This window comes from Ciconia boyciana, chromosome 1, assembly GCF_034638445.1.
Source record: "Ciconia boyciana chromosome 1, ASM3463844v1, whole genome shotgun sequence".
Classification (NCBI taxonomy): Eukaryota; Metazoa; Chordata; class Aves; order Ciconiiformes; family Ciconiidae; genus Ciconia; species Ciconia boyciana.
In genome coordinates this window covers 88801529-88822723 of record NC_132934.1, presented here as the reverse complement: position 1 = coordinate 88822723, position 21195 = coordinate 88801529, and the positions used below count along the sequence as shown (strand labels likewise).

Below are 21195 nucleotides of genomic sequence, written 5' to 3'. Positions count from 1 at the left end.
CTAAAATCTCAGCTGTTGTTTCAGACAAACTGATTTGAACTTCTGGATCAGAAGATAAGCAGCACTGCTGGACCCAGCCTGAAAGTAACATGTTTGCAATCCTTTTAAATAAGGAGTTGAGACCTTCTGTAAACAACAACAGATGAAGTAAGAATATACTAAAACCCTCACATTCAGGCATTTTTGTACATATTTGACCACTGTACAACACCTCGTTGAAGGAAGTGTTTACTATTTTATATATATTAGAGATACAGAAAGCTTGAGCAGAGCAGATGTTCAAGTAATTCCACTGCATTACAAAGGGGTGGAAGTCACAAGCTCACTCCTGGCAACCACAGACTAGCCAGCAGTTCTCTGTGGATGTTAAGAAATCCATTGAGAGAAGAGACAAGTTCAGGTTTTGGCAGCTTTCAAGTTACCAACTGTCAGCGTCCTCACTTCATCCACTCGACTTTTGTGAATCTGGAAGGCAGGTGTCACCCAGCGGCCACAGGAACACTGCTCACCCCGCCAGCTGAAGGAGCCCAGCTTCGACATGCATTTGGGACACAGAAGCTGTAAGAAAAACACACGACCCACTCTAAGGTGCATGCAGGTGTAGTTTTATTTAAATGTTCTTCTATGGTATGTTAAATTGTGGCAACCTGCACTAAGCCAGCTCCTTCCCTTGTAACACTTCACAGAAGGTAAATGGGCTGAAAAACAGGCAAAAAAGCTAAAGCAGCATAGCTGGTGTTTGCTGTGCCCTGGGGTGTAGCAGGCAGCTGTGCTGGCAGAAGGGAGGGGGTGGAAAGGCAGCCGCTCAGACCTAGTGTGGTTCCAGGACAGTTTTGCCAATCTCCAGAAAGCCTGAGACTGCAACAGGTTTTGGAAGTCGCACAAACTTTCTCATATTAAAACAGCATGTAAACGCTGTCCAACACCCTGGCTAATGTTCTCAGTCCAAAAAGATCACCAGCTCATTTTCTTATACGAGGGTATTTAAGAATGTGTTCATAAGCTGCAAAATTCACACAAGAAAGGCTGGGAGACCTAGGTCCTTGTGCGGGGCCTTTCACATCAGGGAACAGAAACAGTTTGTTCTGCCTTTGCAAAAAAAAATCCAAAAAATAAAGCACATGCTCCCCTTCACCTGTCCTTCCATTACTCCGAGCAACGCTGGCTCCATCCACTGCACGGGCTCGGTGAAGTAAGAGGTACACTTTTCATGGCCGTCACCACAAAGCTGAGCAGAGTCCATCATTCTCTTGTGGGCAAAGGCTGTTGGTCCGCTTCCTTCCGTGTGGGACAAAACACTGGAACTACGGAACAGAGCGCGCCTGCCCTCCATGACAGAGGGGGAAAAAGAAGTAAAATAGTTGGGTTTTTACTAGGGAAACCTACAGACAGTAGAAAACAGGGACATGGACCTCTTGACAGTAAGTAATTAAGCAGGATTACAAATCCTACATTTTTTTAATTTAGAAGGTCAGCAGGCACTGGCTCCATTCAGGGTTGCTTCTTAACAAATCTAGTGATTTGTGTAGTTTTGGGCTCTGCCCCACAGCTGTATGCTTTTATACAGATCTATTTTTAAACAATTCCTGCCTACTAAAACTTTAAATCTATGCTTGTATACTTGAAGAAATCTCCACCTAGGAAATAGCAGGATTATTCAATTTCACTTTAAGCAACCCATAAAAGGTAGTTAAAGTGCAGTAAACCCCAAAATCTACAAGAAGTTTATTCTGGAGAAACTGATTGTCAAAGACAAGCTAGAAGTTACGGTTTCAGAGCAAGCAACTTCAGAGCCAAGCGGAATTATGCCTGCCTATAGAACGTGGCAGGTTAGGCTGCACAAGTGCTGCACAACTTCAAGGAACAAAAGTTTTGTATTTCATAAGATACTTTTATTTGTCTAATTTTTTGTGGCGTACACTGTAAAGAAACTTAGGGAAGAGATCATCCCTGTCCTGACAATCATGACATGCCCATTGATTTACACAGGCTATTTTTCTCAAGTCAATTTCAAAATGACATTTAATGGAGAAATATAAAAGGTTCAGTACCTGCATTTCCTGCACCTGTAGAGAACCTCTGTGTTTGGAGTTTGACATATACTGGTTGGATCCACAGCAAAGACTTCTCGGGGCAAGCCTTGAAGTTCTGCAGAGGGGTCAGTATGAAGTTGTGAATCAGATCAATGCAGCCATGACTTGTCCCCCTTTCTGTGGGAGAAGACAGTGCTGCACCTCTGCCCCAGTCATGGCAAGCAGAAGCCACCTGCTTCACATTCGTTTGTCCACTCACCAATTCCATTAGATAAGCTGAAAATGAAAGAGCCTCATCGCACTACACCTAAGGTTGGGATTCACTTAATGCAAGGAACTGGGATCTAGACTTTGGCCTTAGCAATGGTAAAATACTTGCATTTGGCTTTATGTTCTTACTTAAACAGAATGTAAAGGCAGAGGAGGAGTTAGAACAGTTCTACCAATCTTTTAGTGCACATACAGAAAGTCAGCTTATGAATGAGAGCTGATAAGGAGAATGACACATAAATGGAGAGAGCACTGTCATGCTGAATATGCAACACAGATCTTGCAAAACAGCTACAGATTATTATTATATTATAAAATTTCACATATGCACACATACCTACTACAGTCAACCTTTTGCAAATTAAAGCACGAAAGTTTACTTCATACCTTGATTTCAACTTTAACTCAGTTTTGCATTTGTTATTTTTATTTTTTTAATTCAGTTGACTTCTTTTTAGAGTATGTTAAGTTTGCCTAGCCAGGTACATAAAAATCAGAAAACATATCAAACTGACCTTTACCATTTCTGAATTTTGCTAAAGAGAACAGTTCCTTATGGATCTTATTTCTCAGGCATGTCTCAAAGACACATTTTTCCCCACTGATGAGCTACAATTCTCTAGAACCTGTACAATGTAACTGTTTGCCTAGCCAACTCAAGGCTCGGCTGCTTTGAGAGCAATACTCAAAGTCAACCACCTCTGACATGGCCTTCTTGTGTTCATTTCAGGATAGACTGGTTCCACCTGGGACCACCCTCCTTGGGAGACTGCCTCAAGCTACACTCCAAGCACTCGCCCCAGCTCAAGGCCGATGCTCGCGGGCGAGGTCGGCCCCGCCACCGCCACTCACCAGGGTACCTCTCCGTGAGCATCTGCAGCCGGTACCGCTTGTAGAGGGCGCTGCTACTGTCCACGGCACAGCCCATGGCCTCGTAGAGCTTCAGCTGCCCCTGGAAACCCGGGTTCACCCTGCGGCAGGGGCGAGAGGAGAGCGGGGTGAGGGGGCGCCGGGCGGGCGGGGAGCGGGGGACGGCGTGCGGGGGCCGGGGACCCACTCGGCGTCGGGTTTGGCGGCCCTGACGGCGGCGTAGGCCTCCTCCCAGCCGAGTCCCTGGGTCTTCATGAGGTAGGCGGTCACCACGGCCACGCTGCGGCTCACCCCGGCCTGGCTGCAAGGCAAGGACACGACGTGAGGAGCGCCGCCCGGGGAGGGGGAGGCCGGTCCCCCGCCCCGGCCGCCCCGGCCCTCACCAGCGGACGAGGACGGCGCCGCCGTCCGCCCGCGCCGCGCCGATGAAGGCGGCGCAGTCGTCCAGGCGGCTCAGCAGGTCGGCGCCGGGCTCGTCCCGCGCCCAGACGTGCAGGGCCCGCATCCCCGGCACAGCCGGCGGCTCCTCCGCGTCCACCGTCAGCACCGCAACCACCCCCGCCGCCGCCAGAGACTCCGGCGACAAGCACGACTCCGTGCCGCCCACGTAGAGACCCGGCAGCACCGGCACCATCCCGCCACCCAGGCAACCCGGAGCCACCGACATAGCGGCGGGCTCGCTGCGCCTAGGCAGGGCGCCGCCCCCAACATGGCGGGGCCGCGGCCGCCACTCCCAACATGGCGCCTAGCCTCCCCCTCGCGCGGCTGCCGAGGGCCCCACGGGAAGGGTGTTGCCATGGAGACCGCGGGGACGGCGTTGTCGCCGGGCGCTGGCACGCTGGGCCCGGCCTCCACGGCCCTCCGCGGGCCCGGGCCCGGCCCCGCCGGCAGGGGCCAGCCGGGAGCCGCCTGGGGAGGGCGGCAGGGCTGGTGCCGTTCGTGGCGGGGGCGTCACCCGTGGGCCGCCTCGCCGGGTCTGCAGCGATGGCGGCTGCGGAAGGCCCTGCTGGGAACCATCGCAGGCCGGCGGCCTTGACAGGCATGAGACACCTGGGAACTGATGTCAGGGCACTACTTTCTTTTTCCCTTACCAGTATTTAAGTAATAATTTCCATAATAATCCTCACACATCTGTGAGTACCGGCGCAATTCTCTCCTCCCCACGTCCACAACTGTCTGTCTCATGTCGTCCTTTTTAAAATCGAGGGGTCTCCCACCTCCCTGTTCTGTCTCCTTACAAACGCTCAGAAAACAAATACGTATCACTAAATAATATCCCAATATGTTATTAAAATCCCATTATTCTTAAATTAATCTTGTGATTTTGAGGCCCCCATTTGCTACTGTTTGTGTGTTTTGCATTAACAATTTTTTTTTACTTTGGAGATGAGGTAGAAATGGCTCTCTGACACTCTCAGAGTGGTTTTCTAGTAACTGGTTTCTTCTGTGTGGAGTCAGTGGGCTGCTCTTTTGAGATGGGTGTCTGGAGTTTGCTTCAGTGCAACCTCCAGTGGGGGTTAGAATAGATACAGATAGATTGGAGGTGAGCACCAAAGGAAAACCCAATGTCTGAACTTCCAATTCCCATTTGTGCTATCCTTACTCCTCAGAGTAGTCCTGTGATGCCAATGGCAAGCGTGGTGCGGAAAGGAGGCCTAGAGGAGCAGTTATCTGGGAAGCCTGGAAAAGCCACTCCAGGATCCAGATTCATGGTTGTGAATCACTGGCTTGGAGACGAAAACCAAAGAGCAGGGCTGTGAGGAGCCTTCACTTACTGTGTGATTGCTGGCTGCTTTGTAGGATGGTCACCGTGAGCAGGATTCTCCGTCTGAGCCAAGTTTGCCTACAGGAAATCAAGCACATGGAAAGTCTGCTGGGAAATGCATCAGCTTGCTGCTAAGGTCTGTTACACAGCCACATCCACCTACATGGGCGCGCAGTCGGCGTGCAGAAGAAAGTGAACAGCAGTTAGCCCTAGCTCTAGATTGAGGCTTCTCATTCAGTACTCAAAATGCAAGCACCATGTCACAGGTTTTGCATTCCTGTGAACTTTTTTTATTACACGTTATGAAATGGTTACACTTCCCATTGCAACCTAAACAGGAAGGCAGACCAAATAATTCCTTACTGGCTTTGTTTGGAACATCTGAATAGGCTCTTGCCACTGAAAATCAAATGTCTGGCCCAGCTTGAAAACTGCCCCACTCCTCTTTTACAGTAGCTCTCATGCAACGAGTAGATTTTGAACTGTAAAACAGGAATTGTAACTAAATCCAGATTTTTATTCTGATCTCTTACCGTTAACTGAGCATTCAGCACTGAAATCCGATGCAGCGTAGACAAGAGGCATCACATCTTCTGGTAATCTTCCTTGATTCCAAGGTTTGTTACATGTGACACCATTGAAGACTATGGGGCAATGCAGAAACCTTGGTGCTCCCACTTTTTTTCTGCCCATCGTAAGGTTCAGGTCTGTTCTATGGCAAAAGGAGACTGAGCACTCGCTTTTCGTGCCGTAGGTAAGGATACTCTCCCTTAGCAGGATGCCCGTGCAAAACCCAACACATCACCAGCCTTAGCTTTTCCTTCTTGTCTCCAAAGACCCCAATGATTCACTTCCTCCTCAAGCCTTTTTGTCCAAAGGGATCTCTACCGTGTAGCTGCAAGTTTTACCCAGCATAGGCCAGACTTTGCAAGTTTCTGAGCAGAGGTAAAATGTCAGATTTCATTAGGAAGAGGTATGGTGAAGCTATCTCCTCATGTGAGATGTGTAACCCTACCCTACCTCCCTTGTATGAGATAAGAAAGCCTGAAATCCCTAATTATCTGTCACTGGGAGGACTGTTCTAGTGCAGCTCTGTACAAGACAGCTGTAGGCAAAACTGTTGCAAAAACTGTCTGCAAGGGCCTCTTGGATCCTTGCAGGATGCCGGCTGGCCACGGAGGAGGTGAGACTGGCAGTCACCTCAGACCTGGTTAGGGTGAGACTGAAACCTGGTGGGAAGGGAGATTATTATCCCCTTCCCGCAGGAGAGGCAGATGGAGCTGGGTTAGTGGGGAGCAGCTGTCATGCTGCAGAAGGGATGGGCCACCACAGAGATCCTGCTGAGGATGCTACACATGCTCATCAAGGATTCCCTCACCAGTGCTAGCATGCACCAGTTGTCAGCCTCGCTGGGAGATGGGCAGTGGGACAGTGGCTTCCAGAACTGTAGAGTTTCCATGCAGTGCTGGTGGCCCACTGACCAGACCGAAACGGCTCTTTGTAGTTGAGATGGGCCCCAAGGCTTCTGAGAGTGCCAGTCCACCGCAGCTTAAGTTTGCTGTCATCCTGCCGCACCTCCTGTGCTTGCCCTACTGCCTGTGTGATTGTGTGGCGGCCTGGCTGGCAAGCTGCTCCAGCCAAAGGCAGATTCCCTCTTTGAATGGATTAGTTTTAAATCGCATAAACCTGACCCAAAGCAAAGGGCGTGACTGTGTATCTGAGGATGGGGACTCTCTGACAACTCTCATTTAGATTATTTTAAGCTACAATACTGCGTTACCTGTGCAAAACATTCTTTCCAGTTGCTATTGCCACCAACTAGAAATAAAGGGCCTACTGAAAAAACCTTAAAGATTGCAGACAATTTTTCAATAAAAGCCCCTATAATCTAGCAAAGCAAAAAAGCATAGTGAAAAGAAAGACAGGTGGAAATTAAAACCAGAGCAAACTGTGTATGGACCTTTAGTCATGAAAGCAGTTAACAAATGCAGCAAACTACCATGAGGAAACACTGGATTATCCATCTCTTGAGCAATTTGAAGAAAGTCTGCAAGCAAGTGCAAGTTATTGAAGGGGCTATGAGTTTTATGGTGGGATTATATTATCTAGGGATTCTATGAGTACTAAGATGTGGTTAATCACCTCTGTTAGCCTTCAAATCTGTGAATTTGCGGGGGCAAACAGTACCGTCTGCGACTAAAACCAGCGGCAGAGGCAAGAGGCAGGGCTCACAGATGCAGACTCCCAGGGAGTTGGTCCAGTCGTGGTGTGACCATTACACTCCTCCACACCAGCTCCCAGGGCCATGGATGACGCGGGAATGTGAAAAAGATGCGATTTCAAAGTGAAAACCCGTAGTGGGGGAAAGTACAAAATCCGTGGGGCAAAGCCCACAGGCAGCTCAGCACATAAGAGCTTCACATGACTGAGGCTGTGCTCCCTAAACAACCTCACTGTTTCTCTGTACACCCCTTTGCTGTGTTTGCCACCTGCAGCCTGAGGCGATGTGTCCTGAGTTTGCTCACGACTCCCAAAATAGAGTAAATATTTTTTTCCAGTCTGATTTGCAAACCCTCATTCTCCCCCCGCCTCCGCCTCCCCCCTTCAGCCTTTGTCTTCTCCCACACCACCGAAATTTTTGACGGTTCGTTCTCCCCCCCGGGTTCCAGGAAACCGTGTGACTAATTAAGCAGTTGGGGCAAGCTCAGGTGCAAGGAAAAAACAAGTCAGATGACAGGCCACTGCCCACTCGCTCCAGCAAGTGCATTCCATCTCAGCATGTGTCTACCCTGCTACTTCATAAGGGAAAAGAAAATGCTGGGCTTTCCTGGGCTGCCTGCTCTGGAGCCTCACAGCACAGCCAGATCGGCAAAACTGAGTCTCTTGGTGCAGAAGCAAAAGCACTGGGGGCCTGGGCAGAGGCGTAACCGCCTCTTCCCTACTAGAAGAATTTGGCCCAAGTACTTTGTCACACATTCAAGCAGCTCTGTTCTTTCAGGCTTTTAAGCAGTTTTGGGTGTATACAGCAGAGGGTTCATGAGAACAAGAGTCTGCAGCCTGCAGCCTGAGTTGCCAGAGGTGGCATGCAGCAAAGCAGTGGAAGGGCTAATGGGTGGGGACATCTTCAAAAGGACTTTTGTGAGAGACAGCAGCTCTGGGTTTCTGTGTCTTCCTCAGGTCTAAATGCAGCAGGAGCTTGGAGCTCCCACTTTGCACAGGTCTTGCTGGTGAAGGGGCCCGGTGGCATTTCATGCCCCTTGGAGAAGGAGCGTCTCTCGGCTTTTGCTGAGCTCAGAACTTGGTGGGAGCTGGGAAGCCCTACATGGTAAGATACCATCCCTTGGAGAAGGAACTTCCCAGCTGTTGCTGTGCTTCTAGTGGCAAATTTAACTTCAGATTTTTGAAAGATTGCTGTTCCCTGCATTAGTACACTATGTGTGTCTATACTGGACTTCACGTGTCTACTTTTATTCATCTATCAGGAGAAAGGATTGCTGCATCTCCCCACAGGAAACCTCAAAGACTTGTAAAGGCAGCTAGCAACAGAGAAAGGGGCTCACTTTTGATACTCTGCAGGAGGATTTCACCATAACACTGCATGAGTGGGATGTTCCTACCTGTCTCCACGCCCTCGGCATGTGCAGACATGCAGTTACTCCATGTCAGAGAAAAAAGAAGAGTTTCCCAACTGCAGATTTGATGCTCAATTACAGAATGGACCATGACAGCTACTACAACCGTGTATTAATAACTCTGCTTCACTTTATGGCTTTAACAGCTGTAGCAACCAGGATTTATAATGGCACATTACGTTCAGCAATGCATCATGTAAGGAAACTAATCTGACAGTGCCAGGTCACTGAGCTGACTTACAAGTTTTTAAGTGCATTTCTTCTGCCAAATTTGCTGCCCTATTTACTGGATTAAAATGAACAAGTTGCACTGTGTTCATAAAAGTCCGTACTTGCCTCTGTTTTTGCAGCTCACAGACCCTTTTCCCCTGTCACGCTGCCATCCCAGGAGCCATTTGGTCCTTCTTCCTTCCCTATCTTCTCTTTTGAAAACCCTCTGAAACAGGTCCTGTGGCATGTATCCCGAAGGGGAGTAAACCACAGGACAGGAGAAGAGGGACTGTAGCTGGGGACGTGGGCAGATATGAGGGATGGAGCAGCTGTGGCAGAAGGGCAAGAATGGTGGTTGTCCAAGGCCAGAGGGGGACCGTGGCTGCTGCCACTCGCTGCCTCTCGGCAGGAATTTGCCTGTATCCCAGTCGCTCTCGGAGAAAGGATGGCTTGCAAAGATTGGGATCATCCATTACCTCTCCCTAGACTCGGAGTTACAGCTGACAGCGGGAAAGTCAGTCCTAAATAAACATTAAGACTATACCCTGGAGCTAGGTCTGGGCCCACGTCAGAGCCACCTTGGCAGCCACAGCACCTTGAGTAGTAACCCATGGGTTTTAATCTCTCATCTCACCAGTGGGCTGTGTGCTTCCACGTTTTCCATCCTCATGGCACAGTAATCCACTGTGCAGACACAGGCGGATGGATAGCAGAAGGCTGGCTCTCATCAGGGGTAAATGGGCTCGTTCTCCCAGACATTCATCACTCAAAAGATGCATTCCTCATTATTCCTGCAACCTACCCAGGAGTCTGGTCCAGCAGGCTTTAAATGGCGTTTCAAAATCCCATCCCACAGACCGTTTCTGTGGGACCAATGAAAAGTGATTAAAGAGAACAAGTGTATTGTCAGGAGGTTTAAATTCACTACAGAGAGTGCTGCACTTCCTCTGACAAATACTCAAGGTCTGCAAATCAGAGGAGGCAGGAAACACCTCAGGTATCCAATCTTTAAGATACAGTTGAGATACCTCTTTGTTTTTACAAACATTTTTGTGAAACAAGAACTTGTAAACAAATAATGTAAAGTGTGAACCTTTTATTAATACTTTAACATCTGTAATAACAGTATCTGCTGCAGTTTATCTTTGCCTTTATTGGTATCTAATGAATATTACAAATAGAAAATATTTTTCAACATGTAATTTACTTGCTGTTTACCCATGGGGCAACAGAAAATATACTGTCCAAACTAATCAGTTATTGTCATAAAACAATAATATTTGAGGCAGAAATATTGCTGAAGAAATATTCTTAAGAGGGGAGACCATTCACTATTTTAACCTCCAAGTGAGACATCTCCTTACTGGTGGTTATGCCTCCGTAATTTCTGCTGCTACTTCTTTTGAGTTCCCTATTTCTCTTTCTCATTTTAGAAACACAGGAAAAAAATGTTGAGAGAGATCCGGATCCTCATGTCCAACTCCATACCACCACAGACAATCGTATTACATATTTTCATTTCTAGCTCCATCTTGAAATGAGTTAGTTTTATTCCCCTCCCTCCCTCCCTTGATGCTCTGAATTCATTATTATCTCATCAGACAAAAAAGATGGTAACTTGCCTTGAATCTGATTCTTGTGTCAATGTTATCCTTTCATTTAAACAGCTCTTTTTGTTTCCTGTTATTTATCCCAATGGTATGCTATTGGAGAAAAATAAATATGTAAATAAAGCAACCCACCCATATTCCTGCTCAGCTTTGGCTTTGTTGGTGAAACAAGGCAAGTCTGTTTGTGTTTGCTTGGCAAAGAGGAGCTTTTCAGTTTCCTCTTACAAGGTCAGCTCTTCCCCGTGTGTGTGCAGGTTTTAATTAATCTTTCTTGACTGTGTATGACCAAACAGTGTAACAGATGTATGGGTTTTTTTTTCCCCAATGCTTTGTAAATACTTTTTTAGCTCTACTAGAACTATGTCAACTGGCCTGTCCTACAATGAGTTTTCCTTTTTTTTCGCCTCTACTAGGTCCTGATTATCCTACACAAGGCAAATACGCCAGGTCCTTTCTCTCCTCTTTTGCTGAAACATTGAGGGTTTACAGCAGAAATTGTAGCTTTTATCCCCACAGTGCATGATCTTGCTCCATGTACTATAAAACGCCAGCCGATTTTTATTACTCTGTATCTCCAAGTTATTCATTGCTTCCTATCTAATAGTTCTGTCCTCCTCCATGTCCCCAGTGCCTCCCACAGACCATCAGCTGTGGTTTTCAGTAGCACGCTGTTTCAACACTTTTGCCGTGCCCTTGCGAGTTTTTGTATTAACTCCTAGTTTGGCTGTTTCCGATGTGGCACCGTAGCACACACTTTAGCAAAGCCTAGAAATTTTAGCTACATGTCGACAGTTATTCTGTCCGAGACAAGGTACCTTCGGGAAAGCCATGTTGTATTTCAGCCTGCTTTTCGTTGTAGTCCACTTTCCTATCTTCCGTTATTCCCTTGAAACGTTGAGGCTATTGCTTTCCCTTCCACGTACAGTCATACATGTATGAGGGGGGGCGCAGAGAGCGACCGCTGGGCGCCCGCCGCCGCCACCTCTGGGGGAGGCTGCGGGGCGAGCGCCTGGAGGCGGGCGGTGAGGGCTTCACGGCGCGGGCAGCCACCGCCGTCCTCTTCCCCACCCCAATCCCCGCCGGGCTCCCGGGCCGAGCGCCCGGCGGCCCGAACGGCCGCCAAACCCGCCCCCGCTGCCCCGCGGCGGGAGGGCTGGGGCGGGGCGTAGGGGAGGAGCCCCGCCGCAGCAGCCGTTACTGGGGCAGCCGTTATTGGTGCCGCCGCCTCCCGCCCCGCCTGCCGGTTACCTCACGGCGGAGGGGGGCGGGGCGGGCCGGGCCGGCGGAGCGGCGATAAAGGGCGGGCGCGAGGGGTGGGGGATCGCGCGTGTGAGGCTGGCGCGGTCGCTCGGGGTGCGGCGCGGCTGAGCTGACCGGTGAGCGGCCGGGCTGGGAAAGAGAAGGAGAGGAGGCAGGGCCCGCTGGGGTCTCGGCTGCGCTCCGGGGCAGAGCCGGCGCGGCGGGCGGGGTCACTTACGTGAGGAATCTCCTCGAGGCAAGCGCTTGGTAGCGCTTTTTAAGTTATTGTTATTATTTAAAACGGCTTAACGGCAAGTTCCGCGTGCCCCAGGTGAGTGCGGGTCCTGCGTGCGCGGAGCTGAGCCTGCGGTGCACTGTGTGAATTGTCCCTTATGGTGCAGCAGAGCGCGCTCAGCTCTCCTCTCAAGAGAAAGCGTCTTGTAGAGAGAGCTGAACCTCCCCGCCTGCAGTGCCGCTCGGGCGTGAGGGCGACTTGCAACGCTGTAGTGCCGCGGGGTATTGCTTGCTGCAGGTACGGTCGTCTAAATTTTTTTAGGTGTTGTGTCAAATTACATGTCTTCTAGGGAAATCTCCTGCTGCAGAGTAATGTACTTCATCGTGACAAAGGTGAAGGCATGTTGTCCTTGCACCTTCTGCCTCTGGTTTGAGATTTGAATCCAAGTGAAGCTACAATACTCTTGGTATTAAAAATAGGTAGTGCCTGTCTTGGCTTCAGAGTTGTTTTTTTCCCCAGTGAATGAGCATCTTCAGGTATCAGATCTTCTTGTGATGGAAAATGGTGGTGGTGAAACAAGAGGCATGTGAACTGCTAGTGTCCCAAGTACATCAAAGTCACTAAGATCTTGTCACTAACATAAATCTTGCAGAGTAGGCAAACGTGAGTGATTTGGGGGTGGGAGGCTTCATAGGTTGACAGCCTGAGAACTAAACTCTCCACTGAACTGGAAATGCAATACTTAATCTTCCCCCGACAAGGGCAGCAATGTGCATTATTCTCCTAGGTGAGGCTCACCAAGCAGAACCAAGTGTGTATGGTGGGGTGAAAAGCAGTGCTCCGAGTCCTTTCGGGTCACTGGGTGGGCTGTGCGTGTTGTCTTAGCTGCTGAGGCAGCTACAAAGGGGAAGGAGGAGAGGGAACACTTTCAGAGGTAGTAGCTGAAAGAACTTGCTGCTTAAGCTAGCAGTCATGGAAGACTCTTTACTGATCTGAAGGATTTAATGAAAATATATTGGTTTTGAGATGAAAATGTACTTGAATGTTTCTGAAGTGCCTGAGGGCAACTGCTGACAGGCTTGATGCCTCTGGGTTTATGCTGCATTGCAGCCTTAAGGACTGAGTCTGAAGAACCCCTTGATTTGTCCTGGACTAATTGTCTTACGAATCACAGGTTTGTTTTGTGCCTGCTGGAGCTGATGTCACCCACAGCAGCAGAGCTTGTAATGCAGCAGCTCAAGGGCAGAAATTGATTCCCCAGGAGCATTTTTACCTTACTGTATATTTTATCTAGGATTTGAATGTCTTCTGTAGAGGAGGTGACAGGTCAAATGAGCTGTTCAAAAATTAAAAGCTGGAAGAGGACAGGCATGAAATGACAATAGCTGCTCTTTGAATCTTGCTTAAAAAGTGTTCCATGCACTATGTTGATGCATGTTAGGAAACTATATGTTTGGGTTTTAAACAATTCCTGGTAGGCAAGAGTTAACTACCTTAAGTCTGACTAGTCTGACCTTGGCAGCTGCAGTATTCACAAATACTTGGGGCAGAAGAAGGTGAGGCCTCAATTAGACTGTAGCTGTCAGGAAGCACCTGGCCACAGTAGAAACCTGGAACACTTAAAGAGAAAAGTGTGTTAATACCAGTTGGAGTTGCGTGACTGTAGAACATATGTATCTGCATACTTCAAAACACAAGCCTCTTAAGCACAAGAGAATGATCTGGTCAATTGTGACAAGACTCCTTAAAAAGTGCAAAAGTTCAGGTGAGGCTGTGACCAAGTCTGGTCAGTGAGGTTCTCAAGTCCTTAGTGTTAGAGTAACACTAACATGATATACATAATCTGAATATATGCCGGCTCTTATAAGGTTGTTTGCCCTCCACAAATGAGCAAAAGGTTGGGGCAAGTATGAATATTTCCAAAAAGGTAGTTTGATTATGCAATGTATCTGAAGAAGGGTAAAGAGTTGCTTACAAAGACTGGAGTGCAAATTTAATAGTTGTTATCTGGCTTTGCAGCTAAAATTCTGTCCAGGATGCTGAAGTGCTGTAGCTTTTTGCAGGAGCAAGGTGTACTTGGCCTTTATCCCATGAGTGGTAGGTACTGGATGGTTGAGAAAGGAAAAACTTCTGAAGAGGAAGAAATCTTGGCATAATTATGCCATCTCTGGCATAATTAAAGCGCTTTCAGCAGACTGAATGTCTTAAGCCCTGAAACTAACACCTGAGTGTCTTCCCCTGTTGTGTTAGTTGGAGAGAGCAGTTTGAGCTTTATGCACAGTGAAACAAGTTCAAAGCTTAACTGCAAAGCACTTCTGAAAGTTATGGCTCTCACTGGCTTCAGCTGGTGCTGCAGATGATCTTAAACTTAGGCAAGGCTTATGTGTCATCTTCATTGATAATTTTACTTTGACACAAACTGCTTGCTGCAGTACTTAATGTTGCCTCACCAAAAAAAGGACGACAACAACAACTAAATTTTTTTGCCTGCACCAATAGAGAAGCTGAGTATCATTTCAGGTGAAAGGCTTGCTGATAATAATTAGTACATAGAATTATTTCTTTCTAGTTTGCATCTCTTATGTGTAAACAGAAAAGCAAAGCATAGTATATATCTAGGAAACATAAAAGTCTGACTTATCTTTTTTTTTATTCCATCTCCCTACAGTTTCTTTGGAGAAGAAAAACGTTAAGATGGCAGGCAAAGGAAGTAACACAGACTGCATGTCATGCAGTGTGCTGAACTGGGAGCAGGTCAGCCGTCTGCATGAGGTTCTTACAGAGGTGGTTCCAATCCATGGACGAGGTAACTTCCCAACGCTGAAGATAACTCTGAAGGACATTGTTCAGACTGTTCGGAGTAGGCTGAGTGAAGCAGGCATTGTGGTACATGATGTCCGTCTGAATGGCTCTGCAGCTGGTCATGTCCTGGTCAAGGATAATGGGCTGGGATGCAAAGACCTGGATCTCATTTTTCAAGTTTCTCTTCCAAGTGAGGCAGAGTTTCAGTTAGTTCGAGATGTGGTGTTGCGATCCCTCTTGAATTTCTTGCCAGAAGGAGTAAGCAAGCTAAAAATCAGTCCAGTAACACTGAAGGAAGCCTACATCCAGAAGCTAGTCAAAGTGTACACAGAGTCTGACCGTTGGAGCTTGATATCACTTTCCAACAAACATGGCAGGAATGTGGAGCTGAAGTTTGTAGACTGTATACGACGACAGTTTGAGTTCAGTGTGGACTCCTTCCAAATCATACTGGACTCCCTGCTCTTTTATTATGACTACTCAGAAACCCCCATGTCGGAGCACTTCCATCCGACTGTGATCGGGGAGAGCATGTATGGAGACTTTGAAGCAGCTTTTGATCACCTCCAGAACAAGCTGATAGCTACCAAAAATCCTGAAGAGATCCGAGGTGGTGGGCTTCTGAAGTATAGTAACCTCTTAGTACGAGACTTCAGGCCCATGGATAAGGATGAGATCAAAACACTGGAGCGCTACATGTGCTCCCGATTCTTCATAGACTTCCCAGATATCCTGGATCAGCAGCGCAAACTAGAGACCTACCTCCAGAACCACTTCTCCAAAGAAGAGAGGAGCAAATATGACTACCTCATGATTCTGCGCAGGGTGGTGAATGAGAGCACAGTCTGTCTCATGGGACATGAGCGAAGGCAGACTCTCAACTTGATTTCTCTGCTAGCACTCAAAGTACTGGCAGAACAAAACATCATCCCTAATGCCACTAATGTTACCTGTTACTACCAGCCAGCACCTTATGTTAGTGATGTAAACTTCAGCAACTACTATCTTGCAAATGCTCCTGTACCATACAGCCAGTCCTACCCCACTTGGTTGCCTTGCAATTGATTGTTTCGCTTGAGTGTTCTTGAGTGGAGGCTACTGAAGGTCAAGATGCTGAGTGTATATATAGACAAGTAATAACTGTCAGTTGGAGGTTTTCTAATGGAAACATGACTGCATCGGACTGTCCATTTCCTGGTGTGCAGTAGGAGTATGCATCCAGGTGACCTGCTATGAACCTTTCAGTATATCTCTGGAAATGCCAAGAAGCCTTATTACCTCTTCATTAGGAGAAGAGAACCAGCGGCCAAATGTTAGAGGAGTGGTTACAAAGCTCAGTACTAGTTCTGGAAATGGCTATCAATGTGAGATCTAAGCAGAGTATTTGGTAGACTGGGTTAGTTATAGAAGAAAGACTGTAAAATGTCTTGAGCAGAAGCCACTCCTGGAACAGCAACAAAACTCTGCTTTCTCTTGCCTAACCTCCTTACTCTGTACTTCCTCAGTTCAAGTTCTGGCCAACTTTCTATTGAACTAATTGTGCAAGAGTGGGCTTGTGTCATGCTTGGGCTGCTTCTACTTTCTGGCTGTGTAGAACTGGTAACTATATGGATACTGTCTGTCTTGTAGAGGGCCTAAACATTGTTTCCTGTAGTACCTAGGGATGTATGGTCCTGCCTCAAGTTCAAGATTGATTTATTGGAAGCTGGAGATGGATTAAGTCTATCTCTAAAGCATAAGCTGTCTAGACTTTTATTGAGTACAAAAATTTGGAAGGTGGCATCTCTAAACATGCACTAGAACATCATCTAAAACTTGGTAATGTGAAAAGTCCTTGAAATGAGGAAATGAAGCCTTAAATAGAATTGGAACCACAGTTTGAATAGTTAGGATGGAAAAATACTGTTGAGTCCAGGCTCAAGATAAAGCCTTTCTGACTGCATCTTTCAAAACTTTTTTTGTCACAGTTGGAAAGTAGCACAGGTCTTACACTGAGGTTTGGCCAAACTTTCTTCCTCACAGGTCCATGGCAAGAAAGAAAAAACACTGCCCAAAAAAACCAGCCACTGTAAGTTGCAGGATGATGTGCACTCCTGCCACAGTATAAATTCCTACAGTGCCTGCTAAAATGAATTTATTCTTGTACAACTTCAGGCAGGTCCTGAAGGCTTGTCTTTCTGTTACCACTTAAGGGTTGAGCTTACTGGTTTATCACTGTCACCTGGTCACTGTATGAGATGGTATTTTGAGTGGTTAGAGTAAAATTCTTCCTCTTTACTGGTCATAACCCTCACTTGAAGAGGTATATAAACCCTAAGCAGAGCTCTCCACAGAAGCTGTATGTGTTGAAAGTCTGTCCCTGTTTTCAGAATAGCCTCTGGAAGAGTACACACCCTTGGAGGTGTAGGGGGCTGACCGTCCTAAAGGGTATGTGCTAAACTTGCTGCTTTGACATACCTGTGCTTTATAAGGAAAGTTAAAAATTTCCCAGTTATGTATATAGCAGTATTAGAAACTGGTATATTAACTGGATGACTTTCACTGAATTGCAATAGTAAAATACATAGAGCAAATGGTCTTGAGTGGCCTTTGCTTAACCAGAGAAGTAGACTAGAAAGGCAAATCTTAGAGCTATTTAATATGTACTGGTACAATGTGTAAGAATACTTGTTTGCTAAACCTTTTTTTTACTTCTAGCTGTCTCTGCAAGCTTGTGAGACCAAAGTGCCTGATCAAACAAATGATTTAAGCTTAGGAGGTAAAGCAGAAAGCACATGAAACACCAATGTATGGTTGCTATTCAAGGTGGAAAACAGTAGCAGTGCAGCACTTAAATGGCAGCAAAAAACTGCCTGCTCCTCATAGGACCAAAAACTTCTAGTTACATTGCAAGTTCTCTCACTTTTCATACCTATTTCATAAAGACTGCCTCAATAGAGCAGCAAGGGTACTCTTGTTCAGACTTCTTCATTTAGCTTAGGAAGGCAGGGAGGGATACAATCTAGAAAGCAGACTGTAGCCAAGCATGCTTTAGCTTAATTTTTTTGAACAGTCTTGTAAGCAACTTTGGTAGCAAATAGACAAATAACTTGGTGTCTTCTGTTGTGTTTTTTTCATTAAAGGCTTCCTGAGTAGTCAACCGAAGTAGCTAAACTTGAAAGTGAACCCAGCCTTTCTCATTGACTGTGGTGTGGACTTGGTGTAGCTTACAGACAAGGCATCTCTCACCCGAGACTTTGACTATTTGCAAGGCTTGTTAAGAACTAACATGATGCCAGTGTTGTCATGTGTGTTAAACTTAGAGCAAGCTTACTGCTGGAATGCAAATCTAGACATGAATAACTTCTGCATGCAAGGCAATACTTGGCCTAGTATAGAGTGTCACTAGAAAGAAGGAAGTCTTTTGCTTAGGAGTTTGTAATTGCTATAATCTCTTAAATAGATGTTTTTAAAGCCAACCTAAGCTATACCCATTGCAGAAATAAACCATTGCCTAGGGGGACATGTTTGATTTGCATATCAAATAGCTTAGACTCATGTAGCTGTCTTGTGCAATCTCATGGCTGATCTTTAGAAACTGTTCCTGTGCATCAGCTAATGTGGAAGAAGTGGTCAGATGCTCAGGAGGAGTTGTCACAAGCTTGAAACAGACTTATGTTTTACTAGTCTTTGAATGCCTTGGCTGCTGAACATCAGGCCAGGTGCATCTATTGGAAAAGGAAATGCTAGGAAAGGAAAAAAGGCTCTAATGGGTTCCTACTGAGATAGAGCTATGGAGAATTTAAGCATCCTGCCATAAATACTATGTGTCTGCTAGTGTAAGTTGTTGCTGAGGGCAACAATTACGTTGAATGGCTGCTCTCCAACTTCCTGGGTTTAAGTTTTGCAGGACTACTTGTGTTCCCTGTCTGTCTCAAGTTGCTCTGGGCATATTATAAATATTGATGCTTTGTAGCCTGGCTGCTAGGTGTTAAGCTCTTGAATAGCTAAACTGTATCCTGAAGCTGCACACTACCTACTGCATTGGCCCTACTGTATAAGGGATTGCTGGGACCCTGTTTGTCTCATTGCCTTCAAAATAATCCTGGCTTGGCAGGTAAAGCTGGAATACTTAGTAGCTTTCACTGGGTTGCAAGTCTACCCCTTTCTGTTTCAAGTTGTCCTAGCAGCCTGATGCTGTGTGTGGCAGTGGCTTAATTTGGTGTGTGCTAGCTGGCTTGAGTTCAGGTTTATGGTGGCCCCTGCAGCAATGAGTAACATGAGAATGAGTGCTAGGTAAAAGTTAAAAGTGATGACCCTAGGCTGCCTGCTTGATTCAGTCTCCCTTCAGTACTTAACGATGCCTCTGCAAACCTGCTCTATCCTCTGTTGCTCACTTTTGTGTTAAGTGGAGGTTAGAGGAAGACTACTATACTTCAGACTATTATCACAACACATACCCTCTGGGGAGTGGCATCAAAACAAAGCTGCAGTAACATTAGACTGCAAGTCTTGTATCAGTGCATCATTCCTCAGGACTAGGCTTCTAGTAAACTAGACTGTGTAGTTTAAAATAGCTGTTTTCTTCCTGTAGCTTATAAGCTCTGCTGGGCTAAGCCAGTCTGAGGTTAAGCATCTGTTGTCAATATTTATTGTCAAGTCCCCCTTGACTTGGTTTATTGTGTGACTTCCTCATTGTAATATAGATTTTTTTTTAATTTGATAAAGATGCTACCAAGGAGACCTAGTAGTAGTAGACTGGGTTTTAGTCCCTTTGGTAAAATCCCTATGCTGATCCATGGTCACTCTGAAAAGTTGTAAGGTAAAGCATACTTCATGTTCCCTCAGCTCCAGATTTAATTGTTGCTCTGTTTGTCCTCAGCTCATTCAGTCAATCACTAAGGAGTGATTGACTTCAGCTGGAGGCTGAAGACTACTGCTTGCTTTTGAATAACCATTTTTCAAAAGATCCTCACACTTTAACATTAATCTTGTCTACAAAGCAGTAGATAGTGTTTAAATCTAGTCCAAATACCTAAAGCTTTTTATTGAAACTTAAAGACCCATATTTTGGGATTGAGTTTGGGGTTAAGCATTTGGTATGTTTTGTGCCTAGGCTTTGTGGGTTTCTGATCACTAGAATAACTACTAATGTTGGTAGTGATCTCTGCTTATCACTATACAAGTGCCTGGGAAAAGGCCTCTTAGAAAAGAACTTGGACAAATTGCTTCACTTCTAAGCTGTCAGTGTACTGATGGTACTTGTTTACTATCCTTCTCACTCAACTTATTCAATCAAGGTGCCATAATTGTTAGGCACAGGAATAAGCAATAAGTTGACTGTAGCCACTGGCAACTTGGTCTAATTCGAGCATTGGGAGAGCCAAATGGATAGTAATACTTCTAGCCTCTGCATCTAAGTCTTACTCAACCATTTGTTAGATATGATGAAGTGTATTTCATATATGTTCTTTAATTTCAATGAAACTAGTTATAAGGTGGGATGCTGGGTGATAGTTGTAGAAGCTTTGGGGGGAATGGTTGGAGCACTCTGTTTTTTCTCACTTGTATTGGAAGAGAAGGCCACTTACTGAAGTGTGTAGATTGGGCTTGTCTTTCTGATTAAAATTGCACTTTCTGTTGAAATTTAGAAGGCCTTTTTTTCCTATCTTTATCTCTTACATTAGTTTTTACCATTAAAAGAAGTCAGCTCTTGGAAAATCTGTCTTGTACCTCTTTGGAAGAAGTGAGTTTGTTTTTTTTTTTTTAAGCTGGCAAAACAAGGTACTAGAAATATTTGGATTTGAGATGAGCCCAAATGTGAGATTGGTCACAGTAACTTTGTGTACTGTTGTGCACTGTGGTGTTCACTTGTCATTCTTGGAAATTGGGTTTTGGACCTTAATGATTCTGAAATTCTTGTGCAAATAAACTTATGCTAAACATTGCTTGCCTTAAGTAATTCTTGCATCTAAATAGTGCTGACAAAGTATTTGTGAAGCTTATTGGCCAATGTGTGTAGATACACTGGGGGGGGGAATAGTGATGGGGTACACAGTAATGCTTGGTTTTAGATGCTATCTAAGGTACTTTTTTTTCTCATGAATGTACACATATGCCTACACATCTGCATCAACTTACTGGAGATTAGTCAGTTATGTGAGACATGATTAATCTTTCACTTACATTGTAGTGACAGTTTCTAGAGAACCATTTTTGCCTTCTCTGACCATTATCTGGTCTCAACTTAACTTTTTAAATTCATCGAGGCACAGTCCTAGGCCTGTTAGTGTCTGGTCTGAGTTAGAGCCTGCCAGTCTGTTCTGTGATGCACTTTATTTTATATGCTACTCCAAGTCAGGGGCAGGGGCCCCTGCGTACCTCAACTCGTGAGCCAAGGAGGTGAGAAACAAAGTCAGCAATTGCTCTTCAAGTTATTTACAGGTTGAATGTCTTTGTGCTTTCACTCTGTCCTAAAAGCTGATACTTCCACATAGCAATGGTCCATGGGGCTTGAGCAGGGCGAAGCTAAATAAAAGCTAGGGGCATG

General features: G+C 46.1%; 2 protein-coding genes and 1 long non-coding RNA gene across 4 annotated transcripts; 2 read left to right on the top strand and 1 right to left on the bottom strand.

Annotated features, from left to right (window-relative positions):
* Positions 1-212: 212 nt before the first annotated feature.
* Positions 213-3972, bottom strand: DUSP12 (dual specificity phosphatase 12). Its single transcript, XM_072880913.1, has 6 exons — positions 3557-3972; positions 3361-3474; positions 3156-3274; positions 2052-2148; positions 1136-1322; positions 213-558 (listed from the first exon to the last, which is right to left on the bottom strand). The coding sequence occupies exons 1-6, from the start codon at positions 3838-3840 to the stop codon at positions 397-399; spliced, it is 963 nt and encodes a 320-aa protein (XP_072737014.1). The 5' UTR covers positions 3841-3972; the 3' UTR covers positions 213-396.
* Positions 3152-8925, top strand: LOC140660252 (uncharacterized). The gene is made up of 4 exons (XR_012045364.1): positions 3152-3301; positions 4974-5074; positions 8116-8263; positions 8421-8925. It is a non-coding gene; the product is annotated as an uncharacterized lncRNA (long non-coding RNA).
* Positions 8926-11763: 2838 nt separating this feature from the next.
* Positions 11764-20493, top strand: TENT5C (terminal nucleotidyltransferase 5C). Of its 2 annotated transcripts, none has more exons than XM_072851114.1 (2): positions 11764-11960; positions 14533-20493. In XM_072851114.1, the coding sequence occupies exon 2, from the start codon at positions 14559-14561 to the stop codon at positions 15729-15731; it is 1173 nt and encodes a 390-aa protein (XP_072707215.1). In that variant the 5' UTR covers positions 11764-11960; positions 14533-14558; the 3' UTR covers positions 15732-20493. The 2 variants fall into 2 exon arrangements, with proteins under 2 accessions (XP_072707215.1, XP_072707214.1); XM_072851113.1 differs by having other exon boundaries at positions 11764-12161.
* The last annotated feature ends 702 nt before the right edge of the window (positions 20494-21195 follow it).

Bases quoted from the DNA above. Each gene is read 5' to 3' on its own strand.
- DUSP12 (XM_072880913.1), bottom strand. From the start codon at position 3,840: ATGTCGGTGGCTCCGGGTTGCCTGGGTGGCGGGATGGTGCCGGTGCTG. The intron at 2,149-3,155 runs GTGAGTGGCGGT...ACCCCTCTGCAG, and splicing joins GCTCACGGAGAGGTACCCTG to AACTTCAAGGCTTGCCCCGA. The intron at 1,323-2,051 runs GTACTGAACCTT...CATGGAGGGCAG, and splicing joins TACAGGTGCAGGAAATGCAG to GCGCGCTCTGTTCCGTAGTT.
- TENT5C (XM_072851114.1), top strand. From the start codon at position 14,559: ATGGCAGGCAAAGGAAGTAACACAGACTGCATGTCATGCAGTGTGCTG.